Raw genomic sequence first — 14,486 nt, 5'->3', positions numbered from 1 at the left:
TCGTTGCGGAATAAAACTGCCTACTCGTAGGCAGTTGGTTGATTCAAATTTATGACAGTCATAGTTTGGTAGAACATGATAAAAACATTAATTTCCTAACCCTTGTTTTGTTCTTTTTGTCGTATTTTATTTTTTAAATGCATTCAACAGACTCAAAATGCGCCGGAGAGCCAGTTGCCAATACCGATATGTTTTCAGAAAAGCAGATTTTTCAGACAAAATATGAATAAAATAATTCAAATTTTACAGATTATTATGTTTATTTCATATCAATATCCGGGAACACTTTCACCATATAGAATAATTTGGGAAACACTCAGGAGAGCCAGTTGCCAATTCGGTGCGGAATAACCAACTGCTACTGGTAGCGCATTTGGTTTATTCGACATTTTACTGCCAGATCATTGTTTTGATAAGATCATGATAAAAAATTATTTAACTTTGTTTTATTCTTTTATGTTAGTATTTATTCTTTATCAAATGCAATCAACAGTTAAAAATGCACAGGAGCGCCAGTTGCCAATTCGCGATATGTTTCAGAAGAGCCGATTTTTCAGACAACATATGAATAAAATAATTAATTTTCCATATATTACCTCTTTCCATATTTAATATCCGAACTTTCAATATAGGTTATCTTGGAAACATCAGGAGAGCCAGTTGCCACTTCGGTGCGACTATCCAAGCTACTGGTAGGCAGTTGGTAATTCGACAATTTAGGGACAGTCATTGTTTAGATAGAACATGATAAAAAATTCATTCAACTCTTGTTTTATTCTTTTTGTTAGTATTATTCTTTTAAATGCATTCAAAAGTTCAAAATGCACAGGAGAGCCGTTGCCAATCCGATTGTTTCAGAAAAGCGATTTTTGGACACATGAGCATAAAATAATCAATTTAACATATATTTTGTTTTTTGTATACAATAACCGATCTTTCAACGTATAGGCCGACTTGGACCGTGATCGCCAGTCGTTTACCAAGGATTTGAAAAAATGATACCGTCAATTGTAAGCATTATTTGGATTAGGAACCGACTCTTCTCTTCAACTAGTAATCTCGAGAATGGCGGATGTGGAGATTGAACTCTAAAATTATGAATTTTTCGTTTACGATTCACTAAATTAATTCTTGTAAAAATAACGGGATTAGGATGTCATAAAATTACATTTTGACGAACTTTTCTAACCTGTTTTTAAAACATTGAAGATACTCTTTTCACGGAATTAAATCGAAAACGGGTTCTACTAGTTTTTTTCTTTTTCTTTATTTTTTTACATAAGCTAAGATAGTATTTTGAATGACTGTGTGACGGTTTGAGGTATGTACTAGGATAGAAGTTACAAGGTAACGATAGTAACAGAAAGACACCTTTCTTCAAGCTTTGAATTTTCATGTTAAAGTCATCATAGGAAAATAAACAAGATGTACAGTCTATTTTGTCCGTAAGTATTGACCTGGTTGTCCATGAATATTCCGTGTATTTCCGTTAAATTAATGTCGGTGTCAGAACCTATATAGCGATTATAAAAAACTATTACTCTCATTATATTTCTTAAATGCTATACTGTCGCATGTGCAGGTTAGTATGGTACAAAGCGTTCAGCTGCCAATTATCCTGTTGAGTGTTCGAGTCCACGTTGACCATATCCCCCAGCCTGCTGAAATTTTATGTGCAATCACTACCACTTTATTGTATCAACGTATAGATCATATTTTCTGGTTCATTTTATTAAAAAGAATTTCATATTAATTTACCCGTTTTAAAAGAAGTGAATAACATTTTTTATTAAGTATCTTAGATAAAAAAGAAATTTCATGACACAGCGTCAGAAATAAAAACACAATAAAAATTTATGCAATTCTGACAACATAAAATATGTTAATTATGCGTAAATCAATGAAAACGCCCGGAATATTTGAGAAGTTATAAATTAGTGCCAGGTCCAATACTTACGACAATTGTGGATTATTGTCCGGAAGTATTGGACCTAGTGGATGTATATTCGTGTTGTATTTCGTAATTAAGTTCTGTGTCGAATTAAATAGCGATCTAATTATTGCGTAAATAATATCGTTTTGTGCAAGGTAGCTACGGGGACAAAACGGGGTTAGCATCGATCTCGGGCCTTGAGGGTCCGAGTCCTCAGTCTAATCATCGTTTGTTTATTTTGTTTTTTCCAATTCATCTCCAAATTTTACAGCCAGGAAAATTGATACATCTATCTATCAAATTTTCGGGTTCTTTATGAAGAAATACACATGTTCAAGATATTATGTTATGATAATTTTGTATATTTATTGCATGGCATTCAAAGCGAGGAACGGAAAAATGCCGAGAGCATCTCGGACTGGGCGTTGCACGAAAAGTGAGTGTCAGGGGCCCTGTTTTTAACATTCAATAGCAAAATCTCGAACAATATGGCGCAAAGTAAATCGGAATCATGCATATATCCGAATTTTGTACATTAATTAACTTACTTAACGGGTGTTATTTATTCATAAAATGACGCATGTTTTTGGTTATTGCTTTGATATTTTAATATAACTAAATAGCGAGTGGAAGTGCTTTCAAATTCATGATTTATATATATTACATCTCATAAAGAGCCGCGCCGATGAGGAAAAACCAGAGAGCCGCGCATGAGAAAATCAAACTAGTGCGTTTCGTAACTGGTTTCTCTAATTGCAATAGCCTTTGATAAGTGAACAGCTTGGAGCGCAGTTGGTTGGATCCATGCTGGTTGCAAACACACTATGTTGGTTTTCTCACGGCAGGCTCTTTAACATGTTTTTGTTTTCACATCCTTTACTTATTTCACACCCATGGTCCAGTGTAAATTACCAAAAGTTTTTTGGGGGGACACTGCCGTAATCTATCGTCCGCTGATGAGTGATAATGTCCTTTTTATATGATTGGGAGTAATATTCATGACATGCACTCGGTCTATAGCAATCTAGGACTGATATATGATGGGTAAATGACTTCCGAAAATGGACCTATTTATACAACGACATAACTACTCCTTATATGAACAATCCACTCGCATAATTTTTATTTTTTTCTTTATTTTTTTTGTCACGTATCCGCTTTATATAAGAAGTTATTACTTAATGTAATGGTATTGAACGAAGTCCGTTATAAACAAATATGTATTATATATAAGATTACAACACTTAATATAAACAACATGTTTGCACTTTAAATACTGCCAAAACTATATGTAAAGAAGTGTGCACTTTATATACTAAAATCAACACCCTATCTATAATGTATGCTTTTAATATAATAGCACAAAAAGCAATACAACCAAATGCATTCACCAAGATAAGAACATGTCCGCCACTATATTATATAAAATATTGCATTCCTGAGAGGGTGTCTGGAAAAATGTTCACCGCGAGATATGATGAATATCGACCGAGGCGCCAGCGAGGCTATATTCATATTGCGAGGGTGAACATGGTATCATATCAACCTTCGGAATGCATTAATTATTTTATTATATCGAAAAGGATATAAGGTCAAACATTTAATGTGATAAAATCAATAATAAGTTAGGCTAACTGCATTTATTAACATTAAAAAGTTATGATTAACCAAATGACGACAGAATTAGGAATCTTTACTTGTTAGCACTGAGAAATTGTGGCGACATTGCTATTAAATGACTTCTTTTGATCGATTTAGCCGAGACGTTTTAAAAATCACGGCCCCTAATTTATGCTATTATTTCAACATTGCGTCAGTGCTGAAGATCGACAGCAGTAACATTCGAAAACGGCGATAACTTTCTTATTTCTAAAGAACACAAGTGTGGACCATTTTTTCGAGTTAGATTCATTTCATTTGATGGTGGTAATGGTTTCAATTCAATATTTGATAAAAAGTTGTTTTCGAAATTTTTGGAAAAAACCGTAAAAGAACAAATTATTAAAAAGAAGCTCGGCCGGATTTCATCGCAGAAAAGGTTAATTTGCTGAGCTTTTCAGTCTTTTAATCAATGCGAAAGTATCATTATCTCAGCGGGAGATATGAAAAAATAATTCAATGGAGAAAAATAAAATAGCGTTGTTGGCATGTGATAGATAAGCGTTAGATAGAAGATATGTAAAACATGTTCAACCGTTTTAAATTCAATGCTTAAACCCTTTTAGCATGTTTCGTAGTGAAATAAAATTCGCAATTGCAACTGTTGTCATGGTCTTACGACGAATGCAAGCTTTAAAAAAACTGTTAAAAATGGGTTTTTTATACATTCAGAACAAACACCAGTTTAATGAATGATTTTTTTTTTCATTTTCAACAGAAAAACAGATATTTTGAAAAAATGTGATTGACAAGGCAGTTGTTATCCTACGGCGACTATTTTATGAGGACGGAAAATAGCGAAGAGAAATAGTACTTTATGTTGGATTTATTTTAGAGTTTCGAAACAATCAGAAGACCAGATGCCGCATTCCTGCGATACGCGTAATAAGAAAAGTCTGTTACTAACGTTTGTTTTTTCGGATTTTTCAGGAAGACCAGTTTTTTGTTTATTTAACCTTTTTTGTCTTTTTTTCGTTTCAACATTTTTTCCAAATTGGAAGAACTTTTTCTCGCGGGTTGAGCACTGATTTTGATTCGCCTTTAACTGAAAATCTTTCAAATTTACAATGCCTTTTCCCTGTTCCGTAACTGCTACTTAGACATTTTAACCCCAGTCAGATGTTCGGCCCTGCTGAACTCTGCACACTGCTTTACATTCCGATGCGTAAATGACTCCCCTTTGCACACCGATTTATGTGACTAAGATTCCTGGTTCCAGCTTGATTTTGATTGAAAAACTTCTTGATAACTCGCTTCATGGACGGGGTTATTGAAACTTGATCTGCAGCTTTGTGATTTCCGAGGATTTCATGGTGACTTATGATGTGAATATATTATGGTAGGCAGTTGGTTATTTAACATTTGTCAAAAATTCACTATTTCGGTCGAAAGTATAGAAGTATTAATATTAATTGAACTATCTTTTAAGACATTTAGTGTTTACTTCAAATAAATATCTCGACACATTCCTTTGGAACATCAGAAGAGGTGTGGCGTGCCACACACAAACACACACCCCCCCACAAAAAAAAACAAAAAAACTGCTCCTTGTAGTCTGGAGTCATCTACGCCATCAGTTACTCATAATTGAATGTCACTAGTAAAACCTATAGATACACGTCCCCTAACTTAGTAGTAGATAGAACAGAAATAGAAACACCATTAGTGATGGATATATTTAAATACTTAGGCGATTTAATGTTTGCTGCGTACATGTAAGCATTACGGATTGTTGCTGATTTGAGGACATACATTTTTTCCCCGTCTCAAATTAAATGTAAAACTTCATCGTAACAATACCAATTTAGTCTATGCAAGACAGGAGAGAATTTCTTTTTCATCACAATTTTTTCGGTGAATAAGCTGTAAAAAATGCGAATCATCCCGCCCTGGACTCTCCGAGTGTTTAACCGACAGACATATCGTTGGGAAGTGTAGGTCCATATTGATATCAAAGAAAAACGAACTTCAGTAACATGAATTATTTATGCATATGGTGTTTCGAAAAAATCGGCTTATCAGAATATCGCGAATGGCAACTGCCTCTCCTTGGCCCCACCCACTTGATTTGAGCTGTTGAATACAGTTTAAAGGATTATATAAATATTAAAACAAGACTAGATTGATATTTTTATCATTTATGCCCCACCATTATGACTGTCTGTACAAAGCGAATACCCATGGTTCTTCGCACGGATTGCAACTGGCTATTGAGTGTTTCCAAGACTGACCTTTACGTTGAACGTGTCGGAATATGATACGAAAGCACAAAATATCTGTAAAATTGATTAATTTTATTCATATATGTTGGAAAAATAGGCTTTTCTGAAACATATCGCGAATTGGCAATGGGTTCCTGGCTGCATTTTGAGACTGTGAATGTATTTCAACGAATACTATAACATAAAACAATCACAAAACACGGGTTAGACTGAATTTTTTATCTGTTCTAAAAACAATGATGTTCCGTCAACTGTCGCATAACACCTGGTACTGTAGGAGTTGGTTATTGCCGGCATGAAGCTGGCTCTTTTGCGTTGTTTCCACCCCCCCCCCCCACTACCCCCTCCCCCCTTTAACCCCCCTGGCCACACACTCCCCTCTATCAGCTTCCCCCCCCCATCACCCCCCTCCCCCCCCAACAATACAAGACCTTTGAGGATTATTGTACGAAGATACGAAATATATGTAAAATTGAATTATGGTTAATGATATGTGGCTGAAAAATCGGTTTTCTGAAACATATCGCGACTTGGCAACTGGCTCCTCCTGCTGTGCATATTTGGGACTGTGAATGCATTGACACGGAATAAAAAGAATAAATATTAACACTAAAGAACGAAACAAGGACTAGATTGATTTTTTTATGTATTTTTGAAATTCTATGACTGTCAGTAAAATATTTTACGATAACAACTGCCTACTACTAAGTAGGCAGTAGGATATTCTCATCGCGAATTGGAAATGGTTCTCCTGGTGTTTCACGAATGACTATAAGTTCGCAGAGTCGGATATTGTATGAAAAGCACAAAAATATATGGTTAAAATTGAATTATTTCATTCCATATGTGTCTGAAAATACGCTTTTCTGAACATTATCGCGAATTGGCATGGCGCTCTGGTGCATTATGCGACTGTTGACGATATTAAAAGTATAAATATAACATAAAAGAATAAAACAAGATTAGAATGTATTTTTTATCATTGTTCTATCACAACAATGACTGTCAGTATAAATGCGAATAACAAACTGCTACCAGTAGGAGTTGGTTATCGCACGCGATATGGCATGGCTTCTGTGTGTTTCCAGACTGGACTATACGTTGAGTGTCGGATATTGATACGAAAGAACAAAATATATATAAAAATTAGAAATATTTTATTTATATGTGTTGAAAAATCGGCTTTTCTGAATATTTCGCCGAATTGGCAACTGGCTATCCTGGTGTATTTTGAGCATGTTGAATGATTTAAAGAATAAATACTAACATAAAAAAAACCCCCCTGAAAAACAAGGGGTAGATGAATTTTTTATCATGTTCTACAAAAAACAATGGTACTGACAGTAAATGTGATAACCAAAGTACCCAGGTAGATGGTTATTCGCACGCGATTGGAACTCCCCGGTCTCTGGTGTTTCCAAGAACTGATCTATAGTTGAAAGTGAGGATAGTGGTCGAAGAACAGAATATATGTAAAATTGATTATTTTTTTATATGTGTCTGAAAAATCGGTTTTCTGAAACATATGCGAATTGGCATTGGCTTCTCTCTGGGTATTTGAGAATGTTGACATTATTTAAACAGACTAATACTACATAAAACAATCACAAAAAAAGGGTGTTAGAATGAATTTTATATCGTGTTCTACCTCAAAACAATGATGACAGTACCCATGTTGAATAACCAACTGCCTACCAGTAGGAGTTGGTTATTCGCACGCGAATGGGCAACTGTTCGCTGAGTGTTTCCAAGACTGATTCTATACGTGGAAAGTGCCTGGATATTTGCTAGTGAACGAAAAATATATGTAAAATTGAATTCTTTTATGCATATGTGTCTGAAAATCGGGTTTTCTGGAAACAAATCGCGAATTGGCAACTGTCCTCTCTGGTGCATTTTGAGATGTTGAATGCATTGAACAGCAATAAAATAATTAACATTTTAAGCAGAAAAGGACTAGATTGATTTTTTATCAATTTTTGAACCAAATCTAATGACTGACAGTACAATGCGAATAACCAACTGCTACAGTAGGCAGTTGGTTAATGCACGCGCGTTGGAAACTGGCTCTACTGAGTGGTTACAAGATGACCCAATAGTTCGAAGTGTCGGAATATTGATACGAAAGAAACAAAATATATGAAAAACAGAATTATTTTCATTCATCTGTGCTCTGAAAAATCCGCTTTTCTGAAATTATCGCGAATGGGCAACTGGTCTCTGGACATTTGAGATGTTGAAAGATTTTAACCAGCACTAAATACTAACATAAAGCGTAAAAAAGAGTTAGAAGTAATTTTTAATAAGTTCTATCACAACAATGCTGTCATGTAAAATGCCGAATAACCAACTGCCTACCAGTAGGCCGTTGGTTATTGCCGGAATTGGAAAATGGCTTCCAAGTTTTTGCCAAGATGACCTATACGTTGGAAAGAGTCGGGATATTGATGTGAAGTAAACTTATGTTAAAATTGATTGATTTTATGCATATGTGTCTGAAAATTGGCTTTTCTGAAAATATCGCGAATGGCATATGGCTTCTCTGGTTGTATTTTTGAGAATGTTGATGACATTAAAAGAATAAATACTAACATAAAACAAGAAACAAAACAAGGGTTAGAATGAATTTTTATTCATGTTCTACCAAAAAAAGACTGACCGTAAAATGTTGAATAACACTCGCTACCAGGTAGTTGGATTTATTCGCACGGAATTGGCAATGGCTTCATGAGTGTTTCCAAGATGATCTATGTTGAAAGTGCGGATTTGATTGAAAGAACAAAATATAAGTAAAAATTGAGTTATTTGATGAGGTGATCTGAAAAATTCGGATTTTTGAAACATATCGCGAAATTGGCAATGGACTCTCCTGGTGATTTTGAGCCTGGTTGAATGCATTGAAAGGGAAGAATAATATTAACATTAAGAACGAAAAAGGTTAGATTGATATTTACTTATTATATTTTCGACCAAAACTATGACTGTCTGTACTGCCGAATAACCAATGCCTACCAGTAGGCAGTTGGTTATTCGCACGCGAATTGGCAACTGGCTCTCCTGAGTGTTTCCAAGACGGACCTATACGTTGAAAGTGTCGGATATTGATATGAAAGTACATAATATATGTAAAATTGAATTATTTTAATTTATATGTATCTGAAAAATCCGCTTTTCTGAAACATATCGCGAATTGGCAACTGGCTCTCCTGGTGCATTGTAAGACTCTTGAATGCATTTAAAAGAATAAATACTAACATAAAACAACACCAAAACAAGGGTTAGAATAATTTTTTTATCATGTTCTACCAAAACACTGACTGTCAGTAAAATGTCGAATAACCAACTGCCTACCAGTAGGCAGTTGGTTATTCGCACGCGAATTGGCAACTGGCTCTCCTAAGTGTTTCCAAGACTGATCTATATGTTGAAAGTGTCAGATATTTATATGAAAAACAATGTAAAATATCATATTGAATGATTTTATCCATTTGTTACTGAAAAAAACTTTTCTGAATCATATCGCGAATTGGCAACTGGCTCTCAAGGTACTTTTAGAGACTGCTGAATGCATTTGCAGAAACGAAGATTAATATTAAAGAACAAAACATGGATTAGAATGATTTTTTATCATTATGTTTTAAAAGGTAATCAGACTTGCTTATACATTTTGAATAACCAACTGGCAACTAGTAAGTAGTTGGTTATTCGAATGTTCAACTACCAACTACCAACTGCCTACCAACTTTACTGTCATCAGATGAATATACATATTAACCATATAAAAGGTCTAACACTGATTTTTTCCTCAAAATTTTGAGACACGATCCCGATGGCAGGGAACGTTGAACAAAATGTATAAGACGACCATTCGGGAGCATAATTCGAATTCAAGCAAAATAGTAGCAGATTCTGTTCAGCAGAGGTATTAAAATGTGGAACAGGCTTCACTCCTTTTAGCACCGGCCTAGCAGAGTTTCATTATAAACATTGAATGGACTCTATAATTCCAAAGGATCAAAAAGTCAACATTGTGGGAGTTGCTCCTGTCTGTAAACCTTGTTAAAATTTTATAATTGTAAAGGTATATTAGATCATGTATTTAAAAAAACTAAAACATTTACTTCATATAATTTATGTAAATATAAAATTAACAAGTGTACGTGTATAAACGGTACTTTGCATTAGGTTTAAAATTGTACACACTGTATGTACATGTATAGATAAACACATTATAAATGTGTACTACCAGTAAAACACTGGCTGGGTTTTTAACTAAGCTTTTTCTGCATGACATTTAATTATGAATGTAGCTCTATATGCAAACTTAATTTATATATTTAGTAAAGTTAAATACATTTGATGAGGGGATTATACTAGTACATTTAAAGTAAATATCTAAATATTTAATGGAAAGGTAGTCATTTGATATCTTTAATCAAATTTGTCCTATGGTAAGTTTCGTTTGATTCTTCAGTGATATAAAATACCATTCCAAATATAAACATGTTTAAATAATTTTAAACATAATTAAAAAAAGAGTACAAACTTTTGAAGATAGTAGCGAATGAGATTTCATCGAAGGTCTGCCGCTTATTTAAATGCCAATTACAGCATGGTTTAGTTATATGGTAGCCAGTTATAGTCAACCCTTGTAAAACGTTCTTACATCTTTTTGACAACATTAATAAAATACCTGGAAAGTAATATACATTCTATCAAATACCTGTATTTATCAACTTCTCGTGCATACTTATGACCCGCAAGATTCTGTACAGCACCTTCAAGAATTCCTATCTGGTACGGATCTGGGGAAATGGTCAAAGCTATGGCGTCAACCCCACGTAGTCGTGTCAGTGAGCCTTTATACACAAATACAGCCAATTTCTTACATACACGGTATTTGTATCTCGTTTCGCCGTATGAAGTTTGGTCAGGTTCAAGGAACTGGATCAAACAGTCTTGCTCCTCTGATCCTACTCCTGTTTTGAATAATTTGTGGTGTCCATGATATATAATAAGAAACAACAAAGAGTTCCACAAGTAAATGTGCATCTACATTCGTAAATCATGTAACATATGACTCGGAACACTGCAATTACAGTATGCAATGATGTATTGTATTTCAAAACATAAATCAGATATTTTAGCTTTCTATTCTCTTTTAGTAATAAGGAAATGTAATTTTGATATGTAACATTATTCTAGAGTATAATTATGCTGACTGTAAGTACATTATGCGATATTTCATACTGTACCGGCAAACATTACTGGTAAGAAATGTCTAAATTTTAATGATCAAATTAATTTACCTTTTCTAGTTTGCGTTTTTGATACGGCCGATGTATATTCCAAAGCGTTCTTAAAATCCAGTTTACTTGCGTCTTTCATCCAAGTTTTATGTGTTTCGATGACAGTATCTAAGATTTCACGGTTAACATCAATGAAATGCACTTCCTTTAAAGTGCCATCAGCTTCTGTTGCGTAATCTGCAAATGCCTTTATGTACATCTCCGCACACAGTTTCTTCGGGACACCAAATAACCCTGTTATATGGTAACAAATCTTTAAAATCACCAAAAAATGATATACATGTACATTTTTCTCGTTCTTTCATTTTCATCGTTTAAAGATATACGTCATGACTTTATTTATTTGCTCAGGAAATTTAATAACGCATTATCCTATATTACAAATGTATTGCAATAAAAAATAAAAATTGATAAAACTGTTAAAGTCAAAACGATATTACTTGTAGCAAACAAATACATTTATCACCTGAACTTATTGCCGAAAGTGCCACCTTTTGCCATTTCTTGTTGTTTGCTGTAATGAGGATATTCTTAATTGTCTCGTACAAATCTCTGGCGCAATTTTCTCTCTTGTCTGTGTAATCATACCATGTGGGACCTACTGCATGGATTATACCTTTGCACTTTATATCGCCAGGAATGGACACATAATTCCGTGTAACTTGTAAAGGTCCCTGCCTTGCTATATAGCTATAGCAGTCCTGATCCATCTTTTTTCCTGCTGCTTTTGATATGAAATAAGCCACACCACCTCCGTGCATGAGCCTTTCATTGGCTGCATTTGTGATGGCATCCATTCCTTTAATTTCTGTAATTGATTCTTTGTACACGTAAACAAGCATATTTTCAATTTGAAAAGAATATTTTGCTGTTTCGCCAGAACCTATCGTTCTTCCAGGTGTTTTCTTCACCTCCGTAGTAGCAGCACGTGAATATATATTTTCTTCTGGTCCACCAGAGGCACTAGCAGTAGAAATTACGTTCATCTGAGGTTTTGATAGATTTGTTGAATCTGTTGAAGACGAACCGGTAGCATTAGCTGTCTCATCCCAATCTACATCCATTGTTTTTTGTACAGAAACTGGTGCTGTCTCGTCCGTCTCTGATGTCTTTGTATTTGTAGCATGCTTTTCAAGCAGGGACGCAGTAGCAGTTGTCTGATACGAATTTGTAAATTTCTGTTGGCCTGTAGTTTTCTGCTCCTCCAATATACTGCTATCTTTCATTGATTCGTTTCCCTTTAGATTCCGAGTAGATGTAGAACTCGAAGCGGGCTTCTTCTTGTCACCGTGTTTAATTGATTCCCATATTGAAATTCCTTCTTTATAATACTTTTCCTCCCTTCCATAAAACTCCAGCTGAAGTTTACTTTTATCTTTGTTGTCGACTATTAAACAACAATAAAAATCATTGCCAACTTGTTCCTTTTCAAATCGTTTTGCAAGCTGTTGATCTTTGATATCTACTTTAACAGCTTTTTGTTTGCAATTCTTGATTTTCTTGTCGAGTTTCTTGAGCATATCATTCACCGTTTGGTAATCTGCATAGCTGCATGAAATAACTAAACTATCCACTTTCGGTTCTGCAGCTTCTATAGATTTGACCGTTAAGAGCTCCTTATATTCTGCATCGAATAAACATTTAATATGTTTAACAGGCTTTCCTCTGTAAGTCCACGCAATTGTTCCATTACCTCCTAAAGTTTTATTTGTTGCATTAGCCCTTCCAACTTTCGCATGTAGGAATTCATTTGCAATATCAAGAATATTTTCATCATGTCCTGTCAAATGTAAGACGTTTCCTTTATACTTGACATCAATTAGGTGATTTTGTTTCAGATCATCTTTTATCGAATTCATTCCTCCTGGTTGTTTCTCGAGTTCTTTAACTATTCCTACCGGTACGGACACTTCTGCTGTCATTTTTTCAGTTAGTAATTTTAAGCACTGTAAGAGAAGAAATAGCAAACAATTAAATAATGATAAAAGTTTCAGGATCTGTAATTGGTTTTAATTGTTTTACTATCATCATTTTATAAGACTATATTTGCATGAATCATATATGTATAATTTTTGTAATTTAACTTACTGTGACTGTTTGTGTTTCACATGCACTGAGATTTACTCATGTGCAACACAATAGTTCTCTTTTTAATCTGAATGTCTTTATCGTTCTATATATTTGTTTTACTCAGGTACTGAATTAAAATAGAGACACCTTGCCCGTACCCCGTAAATTTTGAATGTGATAGATGACAAAAAAGGTAGCCTTTAATTTTACTTGGTGATTAACTTTAACGAACACAAGTGATTATTTTCGTATTAAATCAGAAAGCGCCAACAATATTCATAACTAAACTTACATAAAATAGGTGGTTTCACATACATAGTATCATAATCTTTGGTTGAAGGCGGATGTACACACTGACAGATGGATGACAGGTCAGGCAAATCTGGAAAAGAACAATATATATAGCAATACCGGATATATGAAAAAATGGCACCACCTTTGGCAGTCATGTCTTGTAGCAAATAAAACAGTATTTAAATGATTAATCCTGTGAAATCATATCAAATCGTGACAACTGGGTTTCAAAAAGAAAATCTTCAAAGTTTGTTTGGTAGACTTTAGTGGAACTGGTGCATGTATATTACGAATAAAGAAGTCTTTCCGTAAAATTTAATAATATTTAAGTCTAACCATTTGACCTTGAGGAAGAAATGCATTTTTTTCAGACCCTAATTTGGGCAACCCCGTTTATTTCGAATTGTATTCATACAAAAACATGAATAAGATAGATATCAAATATTATAGAACATAATAACTTATCCTAGTATTAAAAACTGAAATTACAAGTTTTGTGATCATTTTTGTCGTTATTTCTAAAAACTGTGTTTATGGCTTTCATTTGATTTCTTTTATCTGGTTATTAATGACTAAAATATATCTTTTGACAACTTTATTGAATTGATAGTAATCGCTGCTTTGTATTTTATTACGGGTAGGTTTAAGCGTTATAAATGGAATTTTAAAGGGACAGCGTTATAAATGGAATTTTAAAGGGACAAGAAGAAAAAGAAGAAAAGGTCTATTCCAATATCCACAGCCCTTAGCACTATGTGAATCACAGCTGAATATTCTTATATGACAATAGTAACTGGTTTTCTCCAGAAATGTATTTAAGAAACATGCTCGCCTAGTGGATCTGCAAATAATAGCTCTAAGAAAATCACTGATTTAAGGCCTAAAGTAAACGTAACCACAGCTTAAATGAAAAATCAAAGGAAGCAATATAAAACAAACAATAAAGAAGCAATATGTACCGTTAATTTGATATTATTATAAAGTCCGCATTTTCCAAAT

General features: G+C 34.1%; 1 protein-coding gene across 1 annotated transcript in view; it reads right to left on the bottom strand.

The window, feature by feature from the left end:
• Nucleotides 1-14,486, bottom strand: part of LOC123546787 (uncharacterized) — a 37,367-nt gene that overhangs the window by 14,232 nt on the left and 8,649 nt on the right. Inside the window, exons 3-6 of the mRNA XM_053550479.1 lie at nucleotides 13,486-13,575; nucleotides 11,590-13,069; nucleotides 11,124-11,357; nucleotides 10,481-10,793 (exon numbers count right to left, since the gene is read on the bottom strand). Coding sequence (XP_053406454.1) covers nucleotides 10,481-10,793; nucleotides 11,124-11,357; nucleotides 11,590-13,045 — 2,003 coding nt within the window. The 5' untranslated portion in view covers nucleotides 13,046-13,069; nucleotides 13,486-13,575. The remainder of the gene's footprint in view (nucleotides 1-10,480; nucleotides 10,794-11,123; nucleotides 11,358-11,589; nucleotides 13,070-13,485; nucleotides 13,576-14,486) is intronic.

Source organism: Mercenaria mercenaria, chromosome 9 (genome assembly GCF_021730395.1).
Source record: "Mercenaria mercenaria strain notata chromosome 9, MADL_Memer_1, whole genome shotgun sequence".
Classification (NCBI taxonomy): domain Eukaryota; kingdom Metazoa; phylum Mollusca; class Bivalvia; order Venerida; family Veneridae; genus Mercenaria; species Mercenaria mercenaria.
Note: the sequence above shows the minus strand (reverse complement) of the source record. Positions and strands in the feature narration are given on the sequence as shown.